Source organism: Mastomys coucha, unplaced genomic scaffold, assembly GCF_008632895.1.
Source record: "Mastomys coucha isolate ucsf_1 unplaced genomic scaffold, UCSF_Mcou_1 pScaffold9, whole genome shotgun sequence".
Classification (NCBI taxonomy): domain Eukaryota; kingdom Metazoa; phylum Chordata; class Mammalia; order Rodentia; family Muridae; genus Mastomys; species Mastomys coucha.
Window position 1 is genome coordinate 86,860,799 of NW_022196915.1, and position 26,312 is coordinate 86,887,110.

A 26,312-nucleotide genomic window follows, 5' to 3' on the forward strand; every position below is an offset into this window, starting at 1 on the left:
AAAAAAAGCACTACCATGGGATTTTCCCAATCATTGAGTTCTACACTTTAAAGTTAGAGTAGCGGATTCATTTAGTAATTCTACCAAAAACAAAACAAAACAAAACTTGAGACCAGATGCTGGTCTATATAATAAGAGCACCCAACGATGTACCTTTCTCCCAGGTTCCCTCATAGCTGTCATGAGTTTATGCTTCTCCAGTTTATGTTTCCAGTGTGTCTGTCAACCCATCTCTGCAGAAATCACTTAAACCCCTTATTCCTGGCCGCTAGCTTGCTAATCTTATATTTGATTACACCCCCACCCCCCGTCAATACTTGGTAGGGCTGTGGGACTGATGACAAGGTGATAAAGACACTGATAGCTACAGTGTTCTCATGGCTCTTCTTAACCCAGAAATAAAGACTAACTTCTAAAATCCCCACGCTGCCATCAGTATTGAATTTATTATTCTCCTAGCAGCTAATTGGTAAATATCCAGACCAGTTTCATTTTGGGATCAAAAAAAGAAAAAGTAATCCAGAAGAAATGTATTCAACACGGTGAGGTTCAGCATGATATCACCTTCAAAATATATCAGTAATGAGAACAATGCCACGGCTGATGTCTTGCTTGCCTCCTGGCAAACAGAAACCCACGGTAACCTGAGAGCCTAGCACTTTGTAAATAGAAGAGCTAATATGTTACATGCTTGGCTCCTCACAAAAATAGAACACCCATATGATCCCTCTATACTATTCCTGGGAATATAGCCGAGGGTATCTAAATCAGTATACGACAGAGACACCTGCGCATCTATGGACTGTGCACAAGAACAAGCTGTGGAGCCAGCCTAGATGCCCATCAACTAATGAATGATGAAGAAAATATGGCATACATACAACCATGAAATTAGATCCCTTTCAAGAAAATAAATGGAACTGGAGAACATCATGTTAAGCAGAATAACCCAGACTCAGAAAAGCAAACACCATGTATTTTATCTGATACCCAGTACAGAACCAAGTTTAAAGGTGTGCTGAACTATTTGGGAATAGCAAAGAAAGCAGAAGAAAGGGAACCCATGATAATGGGGGACATAATAATATTCCATATACACTAAATTTATAAATGAAAAATATATTGCTTTCTCTTTCTACATCTCATATTTTCTGTTCCCTTCACTCATCTCCAACCTAGAAGGATGGAGAGAAATAAGAAAAAGGGAAAGGAGAAAGAGGAGAGAAGATGGGAAGGGGGAGGGAAGGAGAAAGAGGGGGGAGAAGAAAGACGTGGCAAAGCAGAGTTAAGTATCACTCCTCTCACATGATCTCACACATGTACGTGCATGCGCACACACACGCACACGCACAGGCGAACACGTACACATGCACACGCACACATGCACACGTACACAGGTGCACTCACACACACGCACACACACACACACATGCACACGTACACAGGCGCACTCGCACATGCCTGCGCACACATACACATGCACACGCACACCTCACCTAGAGCATCATCGTCAAAATGAAGGCAGTCCTTACTACAGTGGGCAAGCTCAGCAGGCTGCCAATGCAGCCTCAAAAGAATGTAAAGAAAGTCTCAATTACACTCATTAGAATAATCCCTTCCTGTGGACCTTCTCACTATTTGGGGCACTGGCTCATCTCTGTACACTTCCATACCACAAATCCACACATGCTCAGAGCCCTGCTCCTGTCTGCTTCCGTGTGTCCCAATCCCAGTTCTTCTCCAGATCCCAGCTCACCATCTGACAACTGGCACTTCCTATTGTCCATGTCATGGCACAGGTAGATCTGATGCCCATACAACAGCTGTAGAACATAACTTTATGAGCAGAGCCTCATCTACCAGCTGACATGCCATGGAACTGTTCAACTATTGATACATGATGTGCTAATAACTTCAAGTGCTGTTTAAGTGACAGGCGTGTATAAGCATCATTCAGACATTCAAGATTTTGAAAGCTTAATGTACTCACTATCTTGATTGTTGACTCTTAGTTAGAGTTTCAATTGCTGCAACAAAACACCATGACCAAAAAGCAAGTTGGGGAGGAAAGGGTTTATTTGGCATCCATTCCCATATTGCTCTTCTTTGAAGGAAATCAGGACAGGAACTCAAACAGGACAGGAACCTAGAGGCAGGAGCTGATGCAGCGGCCATGGAGAAGTGCCTTTTTCTGCTTGTTCCCATGGCTTGCTCAGTCTGCTTTCTTACAGAACTCAGGACCACCAGCCTAGGGATGGCACCACCCACAATGGGCTGGGCCCTCCCCCATCAATCACTGATTAAGAAAATGCCTTACCAGCATGTGTATAGTAGAGGATTGCAAATTCAATCATCAATAGGAGGAGAGGACTTCGGCCCTGTGAAGGTTCTGTGCCCCAGTGTAGGGGAATGCCAGGGCCAGAAAGTGGGAGAGGGCGGGGTGGCAGGCATGGGGAAGTGGGAGGCAACAGGGGTTTGTTTTTGTTTGTTTCTTTGTTTTTTGGAAGGGAAACTGGGAATGGAGAAATTTACATGTAAATAAAGAAAATATCTAAAAGAAAAAAAAGGATTTAGGAAACAGAACCAAAGAATTTCCAAAATTCTAAGTCTGAAATAATGTAAACATGGAATGTTTCAACAATAAATACAACTGTCATGGACTATAGTCCTTAAAATAAAATAAAAAAAAAAATGCCTTACAACTAGACCTTATGGAGGCGTTTTCTCAATTGAGGTTCCCTACTTTCAGACAGCTTGTGTCAAGTTGACACAAGCCAGCACGCTAGCCTACAGTAAGAGGTGATGCATCCACTACCGCTATAGGAAAAGCAACATCAACTGGGTTAGATGGAGTGTACAGCAGCCAGAGGAATGATTTTGCTGATGACAGTTTTATTAAACTAAGCTGTGGTAAACCCTACAGCTTTATGTCACTTACTGGCTTAGGTTACAGCTTCCTGGTTATAAAGGAAGGAGTCTTGGATCTCCTGACACAGTAGTTTCCCCAAATCCAGGGAAATACATTCAAATGCTAAAAAGACCCCTTCCTTCTGTAGAGGTCAGGAAACAACTTTGTGAGAGTTGGTTTTTCTCCTCAGACCAAATAAGTCGGGAAGATAAAACTCAGATAGTCAGACTTTGCTGAAAATAACTCTTACTGCTTAATCTTCTCACCTGCTCACCAAATGCCTATATTTAATCAGATTGCCGGCGCTAGCCCTAAGATTCCAGTTCAGCATATCTACAGAGAGGCTCAAGGATCTAGTGTGCACATAATACATATATATACTTTTAATTTTTATTTTTTAATTTTATTTATGTATTTTAGGTATATGGGTGCTCTATTTGCATGTATGCCTACATGACAGAAGTGGCATCAGATAGAAGAGAGCATCAGATCCCATTATAGATGGTTGCGAGCCACCATGTGGTTGGTGGGAATTGAACTCATGACCTCTGGAAGAGCAACCAGTGCTCTCAACCTCAGCGCCATCTCTCCAGCCCACAATTTATACTTTTTAGTCCCATGAAGTTCTCGCACACAGTCCATTGGAAAGCACTAGAAGGGCACCCTTTCTATGCCGAGTGGAGATTTTGATTTCAGCAGGTTCGCTGATGGTAAAATTGGGAGCCGAGTCCCTACAACTCACAACTGATGTGAAGCTGTCTCTCTCTCTCTCTCCCAGGAAAATCTCAGGTCAGACGGGACTGGCATCTCACGACTGCTGACGTGGAGCTGCCTCATTTTAACAGGGAGAACCCACGATCTGGCCTCTAAAACCCGTTCGTCTGCAACCCCCTAAGCAGCCCCAGCCCTGGAAATGGCACTGAATCTGACCAACACTGAAAACTTAGCAAAGCTGGGAAGCGATGCTTAATCCATCCACACAAAAGGCTTTCTCTCTTCCACTTCTCGCTCGTGGGCACAAACAGCCAGAAACCGACTGGACTCACATCAACTGAAGAAATGCCCAGGCAGGTGGCAATCAGATTTGGTTTCCCGGAGAGCTACGTCCAGTGTAGTCCGGTTTAGTCCGGTGTCTCCCTGGATGCGTTAGCATCTTCGCTATGGTGCCAGAGGTGCTAGTGGTGAGGGTTACGGCAGCCAGAGTCACAGCTCTCAGCTGACAAAGAAAGTGGAATTTGTTTAGTTTGGTTGGTGTTTGGGGTTGTTGATGTTGTTGATGTTTTTGTTTTTTAGCTTTTTTTCACTTGGGGTTTGGCTTGGTTTGTTTGTTTCGTTTGTCTCATTCCGAAGACTGTCAAATCCACAGAGTAAGGGAATGTCACTTTCAGGCTTTAAATCTACACAATAACCAAAGGAAAAGCTTTCTCACAATCTTCTCGAAAACTCCTTCACCTTTCATAAGCAGAAATCATGATGCATTCCTTGGAACCACTGGGTCCCATTCATTCCCATACAAACATACACATAAACATACATATATGTGTATGTATGTATACATATACATAGAGGCTGTCTTGAATCTGGTTTCCTGGGTATATCAATGGTTCAGTGTCAGGACCCCTTCCTGTTTCTAGTTTCAGCTACCCATTACCTGCTACAGTCCAAAATATTCTATGGTTAATCTCAAAATCAGTTCTAAGTTTTCAATCAAATGCCCTATAGAATAGATTAATAAAATATCAAGCTGTCGTGACTACACTGCACAGACTACCCATATTGTGGGCGCCTGCACAGTCTTGGCTAAACTATTGTGGTGCTTCTGGTCAAAGAGTATTTATTTTATGAAATAATGGAGGATTGACGTTGGCAATGTAGTTCTGCCAAAGAGAAGCCATGTAAGTGAAATGGAGAAAGTTCTCAGTTCAATGAGGAAGGGAGTGAGATGGTGTAATCAAGTTTTTGTGAAAGTCCATCTTCCAGTTTTCTGAGGAACCATCAGATTTATTTCCAGAGTGGTTATAGCAGCTTGCAATCCCACCAGCAATGGAGGAGTGTTCCTCTTTCTCCACATCTCCACCAGCATCAGCTATCACCTGAGTTATTGATCTTAGTCATTTTGATTGGTGTGAGGTGGAATCTCAGGGTCGTTTTTGGTTTGCATTTCTCTGATAACTAAGGACTTTGAACATTTCTTTATGTGCTTCTCGGACATTCAAGATTCCTCTGTTGTGAATTCTCTGTTTAGCTCTGTACTCCAGTTTTTTAATTGGGTTATTTGGGGGGTTTTTGGGGGGTTTTTTGGAGGTTAACTTCTTGAGTTCTTTATATATTTTGGATATTAGCCCTCTGTCAGATGTAGGGTCAGTGAAGATTTTTTCCCAATCTGTAGGTTGCCAACTCGTCCTATTGATATGTCCTTTGCTTTTCAGTTTCATGAAGGCAGGGTGATCCCATAGGAGAGCAGGGGTCTCAACTAACCCAGACCCCAGGGGGTTCCCAGAGACTGAGCCACCAACCAGGAGCATAGTCAGGCCAGTCCAGGGCCCCTGGCACAAATATAGCAGAGGTCTGCCTGGTCTGGCCTCAGTGGGAGAAGATAGACTTAATCCTGGAGATACTTCAGGCCCCAGAGAAGGAGTGAGAGGCCTAGTGGGAGGGGAGCACCCTCTGGAGGCAAGGGGAAAGAGGAATGGGATGAGGAACTGTGGGGGGAGGGGCTGAAGGGGGAGGTAATTATTGGAATGTAAATAAATAAAATAATTAAAAAAAAATAGTCGCCAGGCAGTGTTGGCGCATGCCTTTAATCCCAGCATTTGGGAGGCAGAGGCAGGCGGATTTCTGAGTTCGAGGCCAGCCTGGTCTATAGAGTGAGTTCCAGAACAGCCAGGGCTACACAGAGAAACTTGTCTCAAAAAACAAAAACAAACAAACAAAAAAGAATCAGTCTTCTATCTCAAGAGTGGAATTGTAAAAAGGGAAAAAGAAATGTGTGCTAGCTGTTTCTCCACTACAAAAGTTCTGGCCCAGTACATAAGAACTGGATTAAGAGGGGAAAGGCCTTAAATCCCGTATATTAAACAGGAAAAGGTTGGAGTATATGATGCTCAGTGTCATCCTTGACTCCAGACTTCCACTGTGATCCTGGGACATGTTCCTGCAGGTGAGTGAGGCACTAGTAAAATCACCACATTGGCACTAGGAAGAAGGTGGGTTTGCAAGTGTGTAGGGATGACTAACAGACAGACAGAGGTGCAAGTGTGTGGGGATGACTAACAGAGGTGCAAGTGTATGGGGATGACAGACAGACAGAGGTGCAAGTGTGTGGGGATGACTAACAGACAGACAGAGGTGCAAGTGTGTGGGGATGACAGACAGACAGACAGAGGTGCAAGTGTGTGGGGATGACTAACAGACAGAGGTGATACCTTTTAAAAATTAAGAATATTATGAAAAGAGAACCAAAGACATTAAGTCCCGACCAACTTAGAGTTCATTTCTTCTTTCCTTCCCTTACAGCGCAACATCCTTGTCTTACATAGCCCTGGCACAACTGAAATTTGGCAGTTCTGGGTATGTGTCCTACATTTATACAGCCCTCTCATAAATGATTTATACGAGTGAACTCCTTTAGTCTTCACATGGCATTATGAAGTTAGCTGTATTTTACTGTCTTCACTTTGCAAATAAGAATATTGGGGTGCAAAGCCGTGCAGGAACTTGCCAAGAGCCACAGGTGGTAAGGCTGAGAGTCCCAGAAGCTAGGTTCCAAAGCCATGGCACTCGGCTGCTACGGGTTTGCTTAGCTGTTGTATGTTTGCTTGTATGTGTCATTTATAAAACTGTCAGATCCTTGGAGTAGGGGTTGCGTTGATGCTGCCTGTTTCAGTGTTGAACACACTATCAGTCACAGAGGAAACATTTGGAGCAACAGCAACAACAAAATGGCTGAAGGAACCGGACATGAATGACGTAGGGAGCAACGGACCAACTAGAAAAATACTAGGATCCACCATATCACATGACTGATTACAGAAGGCTCAGTCTGGAGCACAGATGTCCTACCATCATCCACCAAGGTCTGCCCTCACCTCTCTGGTTAGAGATCCATATACCTACGTCATCCAGTAATAAGAATCTTTTTTGTCCTTGGCTTCAACACCAAACGGGTTAGTTCAGTCTGAGGCTGAACACTGTGAACATGCTCAGAACAAACAATGCTGTGAGATGTTGTTTTCTATATTTACCCCTCTGCTTTAGACAAGTGAGTGGTTTACTCATTAAGACCAAGAACCAAAGGCACAAAACAACTGTAATGTAAAAGTCTGATGAGCATCCAAAAGGAAGTTAATAGATTTTAAATCAACAGGTGTGTCCATAAAGGTATGAATATGCATATGGAGACCAGAAGTTAGCCTCAGGTGTACTTCCTCAGAATGCCATCGGCCATCCATCTTGTTCTGTTTTTGAGACAACATCTCTCACTGGCCTGGAACTCACCAATTTGGCAAAGCTGGCTAGCCAGCAAGCCCCAGGGATTTATTTGCCCATCTGCACCTCCGGGCTCTGGGATTGAAAGAATATAGCCCCACCCCTGGCTTTTTTAACAAGGGTTCTAAGGAGTCAAAGTCATCCCCTAATACTTGCAAGGCCCTTGCCCTAATACTGAATGAGCCCACTTCCCACCCCAAATTAAGTGTTTAAGTAAACTAATGGATTCACTGTCCCTACATGAATTTAGTAGATACCAACATATTCAGAGCATTATGGTAATTCTCTTTCATGATTAGCAATGCAGCTTTTAAAAGAAAACCACCTGAAAAACATAAGAGCTAAAAACAACCATTCACTGGGCAAAACATATGCTAACTCTCACTATCGAAGTCCAGAATCAATTCTAGTCTCACAGGGAAAAAAAACTCCTAGCCAACAGGACTTGAAAATAAACTATCACATGAGGCAATCACACCAGAAAAACTGGTTCCTAAATAAACATCTAATGCTCTGTGCCTCGAATCCAATACCAGCAAGGATCAGCTCCCTATTCAGAATGAACACGAAACACCTCCATAGAAGGACTGAACGGCAGTCAACAAGCTAGCCCAGTAGGTGAAGCTCCTGCCACCAGGCCTGATACCTGAATTTCATCCCCAGCATATGTGGTGGAAGGGACAGAACTCCCACGTGTTGTCCTCTGACTTCCACACTTGCTCCCTGGCAAGCACTTGAATGTGCCTTGCATGTGCTCACACACAATACAAAAAAGAAAAAAAAAATTTGTTTAAAAGACATGACTTATGAGTTTATCCTCCTCTCCAGGGGTGTAAGGAAATAGTTCTAGGAAAATGGCAAACATGTTATGAGATGTGATTACCCTGTTGCCTTAATAAGGAGCTGTATTATATTGTTTCAAATAACATACCGTCAACGAGGTCTGTGTCCTCCAGCCAGACTTATTAATGGAAGCTGGGTTTCAAAGACTATTTCAGTCATTACAAATGACAACTTGCCTAACAGAGAACCATATATCCAAGACACACACTTCACCAGTGCAGTAAAAGAGAAAGCTTCTCAGAACTGCTAGTCAGTCTGTCATCTGTCACCTTGGTTGGACTGAGAGGAGGATTAATAAACCACACCTCTGGATGCATCCAGGAAGGTTGTGCTCAGGCTTCCCTGGGTCACAAGGGCTCTGATCTGATGAATGGCATAATACATTGGCATTCAAAACTGGAACAGACCGTTGAGAGGGAGAAGCCTAGTAGAGGAGGTGTGTCCTTGAAGGGTGTATCTTGACCTTGGCCCCTGCCCAATCCTTTCTCCCTGGTCTCCATCAGGTGAACAAGGCTCCTCTATCCTCCTCCTCCTTGATGCTTCTGCCTCCCCACAGGCCTGGACTAAAGCCCTGACCCCAAATCAATCCTTCCAGGTTGGGGGTGGGAGACAGATCGTCTCAGGGACATTTTGAGGACAACAGCAGTGTGACTAACACAGAGTCTCTGCCTCCTGCCCCCTGCAAGAGTCCAAGTTCTGAAGAAATGTAGGCATGAGTGATCTTCAGAGGTGAACAGACTAGAAGGAAGAGAAAAGGCCCTTCATGATGGGGATGGAGTTAGAAGAAGGGGCTTGTGCTTATAAAAGCATATGATCACTACAGCATCTCTAGGAAGAAAGGAAGGAGGAAGAGGAAGAGGGGGTCTTTCAAATTTAGCCTACAAAATGTTTTCAGAATATACTTAAACTACTTATTTAAGATGTGATTAGCCCATGCTTACAATTACAGGATGTTTGAGAATTACAAGTTTAAAGCCAAACTGGGCTATCCTGTGTCTAGAATATTTCTAAATTTTCATTTTGCTTCTTAATCCCACTTAACATTATATATGATATAATTTCTCTAAAATTATAAGTATCCATGTGGGAAAATACTACTGTATAAACTCATTACAATTGACATCTGTTAAAGATGACAACCAAAGCCAAGACATGTAGGACCATACGTGTACTCTTGCATGTGGTCAGCAAGCCCTAGCTGTGGGTTTCATTTCCTGAGGACAGGGACCAGTTCATACTCATGTCATTGGATTGGAATGAACTCCTCCTACTGAACTAGGTCCTGATCACACAACCATGAACAGACAGGAGCTCCCAGCACGAAGCTTGCATTCCACAGGTGGGGTAACCACAAAAAATAGCCACCAAAACAATGTTTAAGTGTCAAAGGGAAAACAAACATGTGACACAGAAATGGAAAGCTAAGGTTCCAACCTGCGTCAGCTCCACACTCATTGGAACCCAATCTGAGGAAGTGGCATTTGTCACTCAAGCAAAAAAAAAAAAAAACTGAAGGCTGAGGAGCTAAGCCAGCAAAAAAGTAGGAGGCATGCAGAGGCTTTGAAATTATTTAAAGACCAAACTTGATTTGAACAGGACAGCCAACCTGCACGTCGTCAGAATCGGGGAGTATACAGATAAACGCTGTTCTCTGACTAGGCTCAGTTAGCCAAGGCATGTGAGAATGTGCAAATGGCCAGAGTTCAAAGAGCCTGGCTTGTGCTTTGAAAGGACCACTCCTACAACTCCGTGGAAGGATGCTGATGGAAGAGTAACAAACAGGGACAAGAGTAAAGATACAGTCTCGGCAAAGATCACAGTTCTTACATCCAAGCGGAGGTCATGATAAGTAGAGGTGTGTGAGCAAATTGAAAATAATTTCAGTGGGGCTGGGCGGGTGGCTCAGTTGGTGAAGTGCCTGTCTTAAGAGCATGAGGATCCATGTAAAACAAAAACAAAAACAAAGAGTCAGGCATAGTGACATACACACACCTGCATTCCCAGATCAAGGGAAGTAGAAACAAGACAATCCGTGGGGTATGGGGCCTGTCAGTCTACCTATAACTGGTGAGCTTTAGGTTCACTGAGAAACTCTGTCTTTAAAAATAAACAAACAAATAAATGGAGGGGCTGTAGAGGTGTCTCAGCAGTTAAAATCGACTGTTGCTCCTGCAGAGGACCAGGGTTCGGTTCCCAACACCCACACTGTGGCTCACAACCATTGTAACTCCATTTCCAAGGGATCCTATGCCCTCTTCTGACTTCTGAGGACACCAGGCATGCATACGGTAACATACATACATTCCAGCAAAACATTCATGCACATAAAAGATAGAATAAGTACATCTAAAGAAAATAGTAAAGGATGATTGAAGACACCGAATGTCAACCTCCAGTCTGTAGGGCATGTGGGACCTTGTAACCAGAGAACCATAAGGAATGGTAAAGTTGAATGAGTTCAAACCCTAGGAATCTCAGAATTGAGAGCAGCTGGAGTGAAGCCATTGCCTACTTGCCTCTACCTGCTCTGGAACAGGTAACGGTGACACCCTACTGAGGACCATGAGCACTGGTCACATAGCATAAACACCTGGAGTTCTCCATGCTAATGAGGAATCTAGATAACCCCAGCGGTAGAGAGCTTTCATAGCATGATGGGTTTAGTTCAGAACACTTAATGAAAGGAAAAATAAATAGCTTTTGGCCAACATGTCAGAACATATCTATAATCCTAGCACTAGAGAAGATGAGTCAGAAGGATGTCCAGTTTGGGGGGGGGGGAGGGGAGCCTGTCCTATTGTACATAGCCAAACCCCACAAGCAAAAAGAAAAAAAAAAATTGGATGCAGAGTTGATGAGTTGCCTTGAAGTCCAGAAGCAGGAAGTGAAGAGTAGGACTCAGCTGTAATTCCTATTTCTCCAGCATCAGCAACTACCAATTCAAGTGCAGAGTCAAGTCAGCATCTAGACCATGGTTCTCAACGTGCCTACACTGCAATCCCCAATACAGCTCCTCATGGTTCTCAATGTGCCTAGAGCTGCAGTCCCTTAATACAGCTTCTCATGGTTCTCAACATGTCTACACTGCGGCCCCTTAATACAGCTCCTCATGGTTCTCAATGTGCCTAATGCTGCAGTCCCTTAATACAGCTCCTCATGGTTCTTAACGTGCCTACACTGCAGTCCCTTAATACAGCTCCTCATGGTTCTCAACGTGCCTAATGCTAAGGCCCCTTAATACACCTCTTCATGTTGTAATGACCCAACCATAAAATTATTTCATTACTACCTCATAACTGTCATTTTGCTGCTGCTATGAATCTTAACGTAAATATCTGTGTTTTCCAATGGTCTTAGATAACCCCTGTGAAAGGGCTGGCCGACCCCTCAGGTTGAGAAAGCTGATTTACAGCCTGAAAAGAAAACGCAGCGCTACAACCTAAGTAGGGTACCATCAGTAAAAACTCACAAAATGGATGTTAGAGCATTCATAGAACTTGGAATGTCTAATCTAATACCAGATTCTTGGGCAAATCATTGGAGCCTAGGTTTCACTTCTGTAGAACAGGGACTCTTAACACCTATTCTTTCATAAGATTGTCTAAGAGCAAAGCCAGCAAGCGTCTTCTGTAAAGCGAGGAAAAGAAGAAGCCTTGGCTTCTGTCAAGTGCTTCCTCAGACGTCAAGGCGGGCTTAAGAGGATGTGGATGCAGCTCAGCTGGGAGACTTCCCTAGGTGTACAAAGCCCTGGGTTTGATCCCCACTGGTGGCTCACACAATAATCTCAGCCCTAGGGAGGGAAAGACAAGGAAATCAGGAGTTCAAAGTGCGTTGGGGTTCAAAGTGGGTTGGAGTTCAGCCTAGGCTATGGGACCCTCTCTATCTCTTGCTTTTACTCTATTTATTAAAATTAACAATCACAAATTTATATATCCTCTGAAACTTCCAACAGAACCATTCTATGTCAATTATTCCCACATTCTGTGATCAGAGATAAATGATTTTTTTTTGTAATTTTTATTTCTGACACTATTAATGCATTTTGTTATCTCAACAGAAAGCAATGAACAGATCTTATTATCTCAATGGAGAGGTGGAAGACACGCAAAGGCCCATCTGCCACGTGACTTGTCACAGACGTGCTGGATAGATGGGGCAGCAAGAGAAACAGAACAGCTTGAACATTGTGAAGAGGAGCGGAACTGGAGATGAGAGGGTGGAGCGGGACAGCGTGATGTGCGTAGACTGCCCTGCTACCTAAGGCCATAGTGAAGTCCTGGCCAGTGCTACCACTGATGGCCATGTCTGGGTCCATGGCTGTATTGCAGTAGGGGTCTATATCAAAGTCTGTGGGTAATAATTCCACCGAAGGCCATGCAGATGTCCGTGGTCTAGGCTGCTGCCTGGACCAGGTTTATGTCCCAGGGCTGAGCAGAGCTAGCCCCATCCCCTTGAAGTCTGCAGCACTCCTGGGAGCAGGACCTGCACCTCGCCTTGGTAGCACAAAAGAACTGGTTCTGGTGTAGTGGGCACAGGTAAGCTGGCCCCAAAGCATGAGTAAGAGAGCTGCCACAACCCCTTGCCAGCTGGGGCATTGGGTGAGCTAAACTAGGGCAGTGCTGAAGAGCTTTCCTTGGTGGTGTGGGTACAGGGGAGCTGGCGGGCTGACCAACTCAGCTACCACCCAGGCCCAGATCCAGGGCTTTGAGTTGGCCCACCCCAACCTCTACTTCATCTATGAATGTGTGGAGTTGATGCAGGGGCTGCTCCTATGGACCCAAAGCTACAGGATCTCCATCACACAGGGTAACAACAGGATATCCAAAAGAAGTCCCAGTGAGAATCTAGAACTGATAGAGTAGTACAAGCCAGAGGCCTGGAACTAGACCAGTGCATTACCATGAACATTTGCAAGTAAAGACCTGTGGACCAGAAGTAGAGGCTCACAGCCATCCATTGAACTGCGTACAGGGTCCCCAATGAAAGTGTTAGAGAAAGGACCAAAGGAGCTGAAGGGTTTTCAGCCCCTTAGGATGAACAACAATATGAACTAACTAGTACCCTCAGAGCTCCCAGGGTCTCAACTACCAACCAAAGAGTACACATGGTGGGACTGACTGTTCTGGCAGCATGTGTATAGTAGAGGATTGCAAAGTTGGTCATCAATGGGAGGAGAGGTCCTTGACCCTGTGAAGATTCTGTGCCCCAGTGTAGGGGAATGTCAGGGACAGTAAGCAGGAGAGGGTGGGGTGGCAAGCAGGGGGAGGGGGAAGACAACAGGGGTTTGTTCTTGTTGTTTTGGGGGGGGGTTGTTTTGTTTTGTTTTGTTTTGTTTGGAGGGGAAACTGGGAAAGGAAAAATCATATGACATGTAAATAAAGAAAATATCTAATAAACAAACAAACAAACAAAAAAAGACCTGTGGACCAAACGGTGTACTGTGGACACACTGTGGCACACAGCTTCTAGGGTGACACTTTTTGTTTTGTTTCTTTATTAATTTTATTTATTAAATTATTTTGGGGTTTTTTTATTTTCTTTTCAGGGAAGGTTGCAAGGGTGGAAGATGGATATAAAGGAAGAGGGAGAGGAGTGGGCTTGGGGTGCATGATGTGAAATTCACAAAGAATCAATAATAAGCTAAAAAAATAACAGTGTTCATATATAGTCTATATTGCCACGCTTTTCTTACTATTTTATAATTACTGCTAGAAACTAAAGAAGATCTATCTCTGCAAGCTGACTTAATTTAGACAAAAGAAATTTATGAAAAAGTTAAACAAGGATTCAGGCTCACCATATGTAAGCTGAGAGGACCTATTTATATTGACATAAATTCAGCGTAAATATTTTTACAAATTTAATAGCACATTTAGCTGAGGAAATTCTAACATAAGAAAGAAAGAAAAAGCAACAATATATAGAACATAAGGTCTATAACTCAGACATGCAAGAGCTAACTTCTGGCTGCATCTCAGAGCCGCGGATGCAGCTAGAAGAAAATCTGCCTGGGGTACAGTTGGCTTCTAGCATTACATGTCTGCGAACCTCTGAAAAATAACCTTTCTACACCTCAGATTTTCCTTCTGGGGGTGGGTAATAGTGATTGATATATATGTGTCAATCCTTACATGATTACTGTGTGTTAAAATGCATATCTGAGAAAATCAGCAAGAGCCCAATACCTGTTCAGTGTGTGTGTGTGTGTGTGTGTGTGTGTGTGTGTGTGTGTCTGTGTGTCTGTGTCTGTATGTGTGTGTGTCTGTGTGTCTGTGTGTGTCTGTGTGTGTGTCTGTGTGTGTGTGTGTGTCTGTATCTGTGTCTGTGTGTCTGTGTGTGTCTGTGTCTGTGTCTGTGTGTGTCTGTGTGTGTGTCTGTGTCTGTGTGTGTCTGTGTGTATGTGTCTGTGTGTCTGTGTGTGTCTGTCTGTGTCTGTGTGTGTCTGTGTCTGTGTCTGTGTGTGCAGATGAACATGCACTTGTTTTTGCAAGTGGATTGCAGTGATTGCCATGAGTAGACGTCTATTGCTTTCCATCTTATGTCTTGGGGGATAGGATGGTAAGAGAATCTATCACTGAACCTGGAGCTGGCGATTTCAGCTCCACTGGCTGCACATTATCCTCTGAGCTGTCCCAGCCCATCATTCACTTTTAAGGAAATAGAGGTGTACGGATGGGGGGAAGGGGAGAAGGAAATAGAGGTGTACGGAGGTAGACAAACGCCTGCATGACACCCATGTCACCTTAGAAACCTGAGGCAATGAGCCAGTGCCATCCACAGCTAACAAGGCCAGTGAGCTACCAAATTTGTATTGATATTTTATGCAAACAACATTTCAAATTATCTGAACATAATATTGAAATGCATCCTAACTTAACCAGGTAGTAGTGGCACACTCTTTTAATCTTAGCACTCAGGACAAAGAGGCAGGCTTATCTTGTGAGTTCCAGGACAGCCAGGGCTACAGAGAGGAAACCCGTTCTAAATAAATAAATAAATAAACAAACAAACAAACAAACCTCGTAACTAGTTTGTTATTCATTTTTACAATGGGGTATATGGGACCTTAATAAAATAGTATTTTAAAGCAATTACCCAAATTTTTTACTTTAATTTGTATTGTTATTGCCTTTAAGTACATGTGTTGTAGGGGTATATTGCACATGAATTCAGACAGCAGCCAAGAGTGTCGATTCCCTTGAGAAGGGAATCACGGGTGACTGAGAGCCGCCTGCGATGTGTGTGCTAGAACTCAAGCTCAGGTCCTCTAGAAGAGCAGTGTGTGCTCTTAACTGCTGGGCCCAGGTCTCAAGCAGAAGCCAAGTGTTTTAACAAGACAGTTACCTTAAAAAGGAGGAAAGAAGAAGAAATGGGTAAAGGAATGGAATACACAAGACCCTACTAACAATTTTCAGAGTGGCCACCCTCTTACCATGCTTTTTGTTTTGTTTTGGTTTGGTTTTGTTTTGTTTTGTTTTTGATTTTGATTTTTCAAGACAGGGTTTCTCTGTGTAGCCCTGGCTGTCCTGGAACTCACTCCATAGATCAGGCTGGTCTCGAACTCAGAAATCTGCCTGCCTCTGCCTCTCAAGTGCTGGGGTTAAAGGCATGCGCCACCACTGTCTGGCCTTATTCTACCTTTTGTTTCAGAAACAAGTGGCATACTAGATAATTTGGGGGTAGGGAGGCAGGGGACATCATCAGGGTCCTCAGGAAGCAATTATTTCACTCACTCCACAGATGGAGGGAAGGGGAGAGCATTTGACTAGAGTCTGTCTTGCTGGATGCTATTGTTTATCAGGATGCAATAAGGAATATCTCAGTTTTTATATAAACTAACATAATTTGACACTGAAATGTATCCCTCATCTCACCTGACCACCCAGGAGAACAAGTTCGAGCCCTCTGTCCCACCTCCACCTCTGAACGCTGTCAGCTGGAAGATAAACCTCCCACCCAGCACATCCACGGGCTTGAGGTGCCCGTGAGTAAGGAAAGAAGCCAGGAAGCTGCGAGATTAGAAGTTTCTGTCAAGTCCTCTGCAATCGGATCTTACTTCTCATCTTCCTTTAAATCTTTAGCTCTGGGAAAGGCTCCGAAAGCAAGACTGAGGACCTGGCCACATCGCCTACCAAATGAGATCTACAGCACCCAGTCTACAGTCTCGATATCAGCAGGAAGAGAATAAGACTCAGAAGAAGGGGGATCGGTTTAGGAGCCCCTTCCGGGGCTGAGGACACAGGCTCCTACTCAGGAGCCTGCATTTTCTGATTGTGAAGCTGGTCCTCAATGGCTGTGGTGCTTAAGATAGGTCTCCATCGCAAGGCTGGTGCTCCCTTGAAACTGGGCAGCACTATCGACAGGCATTTGTCTTTCCCCAGACATTGTGGTTCTTCCACGGAGTCAAGCCAGGTTAATCCCCACCTCAGGCCAACAGGGTGAGTGTCCTAATCAGGGTTACTGTTGCTGCCGTGAAACAACATGACCAAAAGCACGTTGAGGAGGAAAGGGTTTATTCAGCTAACACTTCCACATCACTGCTCATCACTGAAGGAAACCAGGACAGGAACTCAAGTAGGGCAGGAACCTGGAGGCCGGAGACAATGCAGAGGCCGCGGATGGGTGCTGCTCACTGGTTTGCTAAGCCTGCTTTCTTATAGAATCCAGGCCCACCACACCCTGGGTGGCACCATCCACGATGGGCTGCCTCCCCCCATCAATCACTAAGAAAATGACCTACAGGGTTGCCTGCAGCACAATCTTATGGTGGCATTTTCTCAATTGTGGTTCCCTTCTCTCAGATGACTTCAGCTTGTGTCAAGTTGACACAAAGCTAGCCAGCTCAAGGAGGAAACAAAACAAAGTGCTTACAGCAAGCAAGAAAAAACATCTCTGTGCTTGAGGATGTAGCTCAGTGGTAGAGTGCTTGCCTAGCACACATAAGGCCCTGAGTTCAATCCCCAGTGCATACACACACACACACACACAAAATATACACACGAACACATAGACACATATACAAACACAAACACAAATACATGCACACACTAATAATAATCATAAACCACTTTTTGCTTTTGAAACAAGATCTCTCTACATAATGCTGGCTATCCTGAAACTCACTATGTAGAACAGGCAGGCCTTGAATTCATAGATATCTGTCTGTCTTTTCCTCCTGTGTGCTGGGATTAAAGGTATGTGCCACTATATCTGGCTAATAAAATAAATTTTAAAAAGAAATCTAGGCATGGTCATTAGTCATCATGCAGTGTTCAAACCCTTAATATCTTTGTAAAAACTTTTTAAAGAAGCTGAGCATGGTGGAGCAAAGCTATAATCCTAGCTCTCAGGAAGCAGAGGCAGGTGGAATCTCTATGAGTATGAAGCCTGGTTGGTCTACACAAAGAGTTCCAGGCAAGCCAGGGCAACATAGTGAGATTCTATCTCAAAAGAAAACAAAAAATTAAAAAAGCTTTGATTTGGGGGATGGAGATATTGCTCAATAATTGGAGCACTGGCTGTTTCATTTCCCATCATCAGTATGGAGGCTTACCACCATCTTTTACTCCAGTTCCAGGAGGCTCTCCTCTGGTCCTCTTCTGGCCTCTGCAGGCCCTGGGCACATAAGTGGTGAACATATATATATGCAAGCAAAACATCCATAGACATGAAATAAAAATTACATTTAAAATATTTTATTTAATTATGCATGTGGAAGGGGTGTGGTGGGCACATGTGATTGCAGGTGCTAATGAAGACCAGAAGAAAGATTTATATTCCCTACAGTAGAGCGACAGGTTGTTTCGAGCCACCTAAGATGGGCTGGGAGCGGAACGCTGGTCCTCTTCAGACGAAGCAAGACGTACTTTTTATGTTTTTTCGTTGTTGTTGTTATTTTGGTTTTGTTTCTTGTTTTGTTTTGTTTTGAAACCGGATTTGTTTTGCTATGTAGATCTGGCTATCATGGAACTTATTATGTAGACCAAGCTTGTGGGAAACTTACAGAAATCCACATGCCTCTGCTTCCCATGTGCTGGGATTAAAGGCGTTACCAGCAGTACATACTCTTAACCACATAACTACCTTTCCAGCTCCAACATCTACAGTCTCTAACTCTCACAAATATAGACTGTTTTAATTATTAAAATGTATATAATATTAAAACTTTTTTTTGAAGAAGAGACCTCATATTATAGTCCAGGCTGGCCTTGAATTTGATATGAGGCCGAGAATGACCTCGAGCTCTGATCCTCTCATCTTCATACCCCACGTGCTAAAACCTTTCGATTTGTACCACTACACAGTGGGTGTGGTTCTGGGGGTGAACCCAGGGCTTCAAGCATGCTAAGGAACTATTCTACCAACTGAACCACAGGCCCAGACCCCAGACCTCCCTTTAAATGAAGACACTGAAGTAATGTTATACATGCACAGTCTCTCTTTTGAGAGGGAGATACCTATTTGCAGACTTGTGACCTCTCCTTGCTCCTAAGAACGAACCACGTATTCCACAAGCCAATGGATGTCAACGGGGTCTGCAAAGCGTGTGTGCAGACTGAGCCTTTCCCACTTCAGCATGCTAAAGTCGTCGCATGCCCCTTCTACATCATACTACAGAGGCTGGCACAGATGGGACTGCGGACACACCGTGACGTACACTTAACCTCCTCTTCATCTCTCTTTGCACCTCAAAGGCCTGTACACGTTATGTCTTTCCAGCTGAGTGCTTTTTCTGACACACGTGTTCTTAACTCCAACCGTGGCAGAGGTGTGAACCCAGAGGGCATATCACCATGGCAACCCCCCACAACAGACACAAGCGATCCAGCACTCCCATCTCTGAGATCACATGGAGATCCACCCTCGGAAAAGACAGGCGGGCAGATACTCGGTAAAACATGTATATACACACACACGCGCACACACACACACACACACACACACACACACACACACACATATATATATATCCAATTTCATCTTTTTCTTGTGAAATCAGAATTTCAATGCTGAGCTTGCATTCATTCCTATAATTTCCAGACAGAGCTGAGTACCACGTGGAGAAGGGACACCCCCGTTCAGTTCCCCCACAGTCCTCACCTAGTCCTCTTCGGAGGCACTGGAGGCACCAGAGTTTGGAACTAATCCTCAGCAGACACTGTCTCTATAGAGACCACATCTGGCTCTTCAAATAAAAGATCCTCTGGCAGGAATTTGCTCAGATCAGAGCAAATAATCCCTATGTAGTCTATCTTTTATAATATTGGAAGGTGCTATGCAAGCTGCCAAGAGAGAAAAACAGTAAATTGTCCTACCCAAGTGTGACACCTGTGAACTACAACAGTGACCTACAGAGGTGCAATAGTGGCACTAGTATTTTGGTGGTAACCAATAGCTATCTAGTTGGGCTTAAGGCCTACTTGGGAGTGAATTCACTGGAAACCTAGCCAACTACCCAAGGTGAGGAAGGTCGTGGATCTCAGAGGTGAACCTACCACGTCACCACTTTCGTAGACCAGCATAATTCCTAACTGTGCTCTGATACTTATCCTCGTACTGACAATTACCATATAGTTCTACCAGCGGACAGTTATCTTTGTACTATAGCTCTCACCCATCATCAAAGAAGCTGCTCTTTGCAGAAGACAGAGACCACTACAGAAAACCATAACTGGTCAGATGCAGAAAGCAACTGATCGTGGGATACCCAGCCCCAACGGATACAGCTACAACACAACTCGTGCACCTGAAGCTCAGGGAACATCTTGGAAGAGAGGGTGGAAAGATCCTAAGAGCCACAAGAGCAAGAATGTCGCCGTGAGATCGTGTCTCCTGGAATGACAGGGGAGCAACAGCCACGATACCTCAATCATATATATATATATATATATATATATATATATATATATATATATGTCTGGCTAAACAAGACCTGAACAATAACACCAGTAAAAAATACTACAGTAGAAGGGGGAGATCTCATCAGGCCCCACTCCTACACAAACATCTACAAGCAATTAATAACTGCTGAGAAAGAATTAGTCTTCCCCAAGGATGAGCCCCACTAACTGTAATACAAGTGGTCAACCATGAAATCATACACATGATAAAAGAAATATTTTACTGTGTGTATATATATGTATACACATACATATATATGAACACATATATAAAAGAATATACATATAAGAGTATATATAAGAGAACATATATATAATATACACACAGCAGATTGTATGTGTGTATTTGTGTAAACATGCATAAAAATAATGAGAAAGAAAGCATGGATGTGAGAGATAGTGAGGAGGGGTGTAGTAAGGATTAGAGGGAGGACACAGGAGGGGCTAAAGGGAGGAAAGGCAGGGAAATTATGTAGTTATATTTTACTTTAAATTTTCTGTTTTGTCTCTTTTTTTTTTTTAAGATAGAGTTTCTCTCTGCAGACCTGACTGTCCTGAAATTCCCTCTATGCATAAGGCTGGCCTTGAACTCAGAGATCGGTCTGCCTCTGCCTTCTGAGTGCTGGGATTAAAAATGTGTGCCAACATGTCTGGCTTCTAAAACAATTTTTTTTCTTTAAATCCATATATGTAAGGGCGTAGGCTGGGGGCATGGAAACATTCTATGTGTAAAGTTATAGCATGTTCAGTCTCTCCAGTAGAGGTATATCCAAGCCTGTGTGTAATTGACTCCAAATCCACACATCCAGGGACTCAGTGACTACTGCTGAGAGCCCAGAGTGCCAGTACCTGCAAGGAAATGAGCAAGGATCCTTCACAGAGCAGATCCAGAGAAAAAAGGGTAACTAACATAAACCAGCCAGGTTCACCACAAGTCTCTTAAGGCCTGGAAACTGAAATGTATTATTACTTTTTATTATTTCCAGAGCCAGAACATTGAATTAGGATACAATAAAGACAGTGATGATCTTGGGAACTTTCCCATTTTATCTGTGAGTTTTAAATAAAATGAACCTCACTGGCCACCCATGGTAGGGAATTTTAAGTCCTTTGTAATGAAGTATTCTGTTGCAAACATAACAGTTAAAATCACCACCAGGAGGCCTCAACCCTACACAAGGAACTGCAGGCGGCTAAGGAATGCTTAAGCTAAGCTAAGGACTCCTTAAGCTAAGGACTCCTCCCCAGGGAAGAGTTCGGCAATTGGTCATCCAATGCCAAATGGTCAGCCCTGAAGCCATAAACAGACTTAGGAGCTTGATTTCATGTATATATGTGTGTGTGTGTGTGTGTGTGTGTGTGTGTGTGTGTGTGTAAAGCAATTCAAAGACAGGCCGTGAATTTGAAAGAGAGCAAGGAGGGCTACATAGAAGAGTGAGGAATGATGTAATTTTAGAATCCCAAAACAAAGGAAATAATAAAAGAAAGTCTAATTGCTCTCTTTACATTACCAGTTCTAGTTCTTCTAGTCTTAATTTCCCAGCTACCAGAATACATGGGATAGAACCTGAGATTATTTACTTATGTCTAGTTAATAAATTATATAGTTTTAGAAAACACCACAGGGGTGGGACTTTAATACTGGAAAGCAAACAAACACAAAAGTGTGCACGCGCGCGCACACACACACACACACACACACACACACATTTCTTTCCACACTTCTAAGAGTGTTCTCAAGGCACAGTTACTATAAGTTTTCCTCTTTCTACTAGAGCAGTGGCTCTCAACCTTCTGATGCTGTGAGCCTTCCATACAGTTCCTTATATTGTGGTGACCCCCAACCATAAGATTATTTCCTTACTACTTCATGTGATTTTGTTATTGTTATGAATCATAATGTAAATATCTGATATGCACAATGTCTAATATGCAACTCCAGGTTGAGAACGGCTGTGTCAGATCTGCACTTGCTTATTAAGGAACTCAAGGTTCTATTTAGTAACAGAACACTTCGAGTTAGAAAGCTCTGGAGAAATACTGGACACTAAGCTAGAACAGTATAACACTTTAAAATGACATTTGAAACCTCTATCACATTGATTTTTTTAAGTTACTCAAATATGCAGTTATTGTCTCGGTGGGTGCGAAAAATAACAGAAAGGTCTTCCGACTCCAAATTCGCAGAATCATACTTAACTGGCATTCTGACATTTCTAACTCTTTCCTAGACTGCCCTCTGAAATCACACACCCCCAGGCCCAGAGCCTTAGAGGTACTTTGGTGACAGGGACGCGCCAGCCAAACAAGTATAAATGCAGGACTAGCAAGGCTGAGAACCGGTGCCCCGTGGTCTCCGGCGCTTCCGGGAAACACACACTTGCACACACACACGCACACTTTGGCGAAAACCAGCCAAGCCGTCCATCACCAGTCACCAGGACCTCCTGGGATCCGCGTTTTTCCTTGAGTCCTCCGCAGACTTGCCAACTCCTCCCAGGTCCCAAGACCACTCTGAATCTACTTTCCTCCCTCCTGCTCAGGGCAGCCAGCTGGTCCCGAGGCCAACCCAGCCAGGAATCGCTTTCTCTCCCACTCCCACATCCCAAAACGGAACGAGGGGAGCTCCCGAGCGCGCCACGTGGAGCGCAAACCAGCAGCCAGATCCAAGACTGTTCTTAGATGAGAAGCCCCAGCCTTGCCAGTCCCCGCGGCCCCAGTCCCGCCCCTGGCACCCAAAACTTACCTGGTTAGGGTCCGTGGCGCGGAAAACGTGGCAGGCCATCTGTGACTCGGGGTCGTCGGGCTGCGCCTTGATCAAATAGGCAAAGTAGGTGAGGTCGTGGCTGTTGTGGATGAAGCGCGAGATGTGTTGAGCCTTGTGCTCGAAAATAAACACCCCGGTGTTGGGCTGCACGGCCCCGGAGCTTGCGCCCCCGCCGACCCCGGCACCCGGCGCGGGGACACAACGCAGAAAGGGGGCGCTGAGCACCAGGAGCACCTCCCGGGCCGCGGGCGCCCCGCAGCCGCCCGCCTCGGGCTTCTGGCTGCGCCGACGGATTTCGGCCATGAGCCAGGGGAGCATGGGCAGCGTGGTCCTGCGATCCAAGCAAGACCCTCCCACGTACCACAGCCGGAAGCGCTTGTCGCCAGGCTTGGTGGCACCTGGCTGCGCTGGGGCACTCGGCTCGGGCTCCAGGGGGTGCGGGAAAGGCTCATCCTGAATGCAGCTAGGCGACTCCATAACTCGCGCCTAGGGAGGGCGCCGCGCCCCCAAGTCTCTCTGTGCAGGAGCCGAGGAAACTGCTAACTGTCGCCCCAGGCCCCCGCGCCTGCCTTGGTGCCACCAGCCTTTAAAGTCCGTGCTTCAGCGGCCCTGCCCCATGCGACACTTCCCCGGGCGCGGCTCCGAGCCTTCTTCGGCTGCAGCTCAGTGGACTAGCGGGAGACCGAGGCTCACGCGCGCATCCTCCTTCCTGGAGATTGCGCCCCACGGCCGGTCTGTCCTCGCGCCGCCTGTCCGTCCTCGGGGTCGGGGACCAGGGCAGCCGCGGTCTCCGGATCCTGCTCCTGCTCCTGCTCCTGCAGCCCGCTGCGGCCGGCGCGCTCGCCCAGCGCTGGCACTGGAAGGCTGGGCGGAGAGTGGAGCTGTGGGCGGGAAGGGGCGACTCGGGGCGGAGCTGACTCCTAGCAGGGTGACCGGCTGTCACCTGGAAGGTCGGGGGTGCCTGCTTGCGGCCCGCTCAGTCCCGGAGAACTACTCCCATGGAAAATAACAAAAACAAACGTGGCCTCGCGCGGGCAGCTCTTGCACCCCCCGATCCTGCTGCCCGGCTCGCTGCTCCTCCTCCAGGGTTCCCGTCCCTCCCTCGCTCCTTCCTTCCTTCCTCCCTGGCTGCTACTTTAAAGCCAGCTGCTACCCCGCCTCTAGTCCGCCGGCGCGGAGCTTTGCTAAGAAGCTGAGATCGCCTCCCTGCCTCCTCCTCCGGCCTCCGCCCCTCACCTCGCCTCGGGGGGCAGTCGTACCCAACCTGGAGAGGGCACTTCCCGGAGCAGCCTGGCCTCTCTCCTCTTGTACACTCTACTGCCCCCTGGAGAGGGGCCACTCGCAGTGGGGCGCTGGGATTTTGGTTTTGAGCAATATTGGCTTGGTTTTATTCTGCCTAAAGTCTGAATATTACTATGTTCTGCATCCTTTTTTCTTAATCTCAAGGACTGCTCAGGATTTCAATCGCAATTCTATAATAAAATAAATTCCAATATTCACTTTAAATTTTAACATTGCTTGATATGCATCTTCCCATTTCTTAATGCAGCTAACTTCTTAAAATACATAGAAGTTAAACTTCTTTACCTATAACCATTTCAGAACTAATGCAAATTTCTTCCCTTTTATGTATGAGAATGCATATTTCAAAAAAAAACGTTTTAGGGATCATTTGATTATCGTAATTTTAAAACAAAACCGTAGAATATGATTCCTTTTCCATTCTAGCAGATTAAATGGGTTTTGTTATCGGTGCTGCTGCGTGTTTATTGTTAGTATTTTTAAATCGAAATCCACAGGTTGACTTGTTACACTCAATCCTCCTGCCTCAATTTTCCAAGACCTGGGGTTATAGGAATATACCACCATCTGGGAACTCTCATACTTTCTTCATATCTTTACTGGATGATAAGGAACGAGCATGAGAAAGAAAGAAGGAAAGAAAGAAAGAAAGAGAGAGAGAGAGAGAGAGAGGAGAAAGCTTTAAACTTACGTCTTTCCAGGTGCTTAGAAGAAAAATGAAAACTCCAGGCTTTTTTGTTTAGTTTTTTATTTCTTGTTATTTTCTCTATGGTCATTTTGCCTCCTTTTCAGACAAAATCAATATGGTCAGATATGCTACACTTCTGGGGCCAACAATAGCTAGCCCCTTTTTAATGACGGTATCGATTGGTTGAAGTCATTCATTTCAACATGTTAAAAAAAAAAAAAAAAAAAAAAACCTCTGTGGAAAATACGACCCAACTCGTCAAGGAGCAATTAAGCACTCTGAGAACATAGCTAGAGATAGTCTAAGACTATAGTGCAAGACTTCGTGCACAGATCTAATTTCCCTAGGTGCACATCTGACACTTGTGAAAGAGAAAGAAAAGAATAAAGCCGTGGTTCAATTACAGAAGCCTTAGAGATCCCTCCAAATCAATCAGTGTGAGGGCTGGAACTGAGTTTGGAGGCTCACTGGGCCAGTTCTTATTGGCATAATAAATTCAAGCCAGAGAGAATAATCTCTTGATGATTGGCAGGAAAACAGAGATAGTGTTGTCTGACATATGATGAGCTGAATGCAGTTGTACCGGTCAGCCCATTCTTTATTTCAGTGATGTTTATCTTTCATTTATAATCACAGGAAGATGGCTGTCTCTGCCCTCTTCAAGTTAAGCATGGTCACATGATATGACAGTGATGTGTGAACAGAAGTGACTTGGGTCGAGTCTGAAGTACAAGCATTTAACTGGAAGCAGAGGAGTGAACACTTGTCCCACTCTTGCTCTCCAGTGGCCGAGGTGAAAACAACACATCCAGATGGAGGTGCCTCGTGATCAGAGAAGATTGGAATGCTGAGCCATCACTCTGGGGACAGCTGTCCTGGAAAACACCAGGAGCAAGATAGACGCCTCACACATAAATAGTAAACTCTTGTCCTACTAAGCCATTGGGGTTGTGGGTATATTTGATATTAGTTTCCTTATTAACCTACCCTAGCCTGTCAAATAAAATACACATTCACTAGTATACACTTATCATAAGCTATTTTATGACTGCTGATGGAGTTGACCTAGTAGTTACATGAGCTATGTGGTAAAGTATTCTTACAATTTCTGTTTCACCTCCAGAACTTACGGAATCATTCACATATAAAAAGCACTCAATTTTGTAATCATCTCTTGAATTTTGAACATAATATATGTCTTAGTTAGGGTTTCACTGCTGTGAATTTAAGACTCTGGTGAGCCTTAGCTTATAGAGGAGGGCCAACAGTTGAGGAATGTGAGCCTCCCCCACCAGCAGGTGGCTGATGGTGGTGGTGGGGCCCATCCCACCCCACCCCTGTGGTCTGAGAAATGTTAATTAGCCTCTCCCTTCCAGAGGGGTTCTTTTCCAGGAGAGGAGGGATCAGGTGGAATTT

At 44.7% G+C, this 26,312-nt stretch overlaps 1 protein-coding gene across 3 annotated transcripts in view; it reads right to left on the minus strand.

Moving 5' to 3' along the window:
- Window positions 1–24,156, minus strand: part of Tbc1d4 (TBC1 domain family member 4) — a 174,617-nt gene extending 150,461 nt beyond the window's left edge. The window contains exon 1 of one of the 3 annotated variants that reach the window (XM_031362940.1): window positions 22,886–24,153. In XM_031362940.1, the coding sequence (XP_031218800.1) occupies window positions 22,886–23,383 (498 nt within the window). In that variant the 5' untranslated portion in view covers window positions 23,384–24,153. Of the gene's footprint in view, window positions 1–22,885 lie in introns of all 3 variants that reach the window. The other 2 variants (XM_031362941.1, XM_031362942.1) reach the window with 2 other exon arrangements.
- Window positions 24,157–26,312: the final 2,156 nt, after the last annotated feature.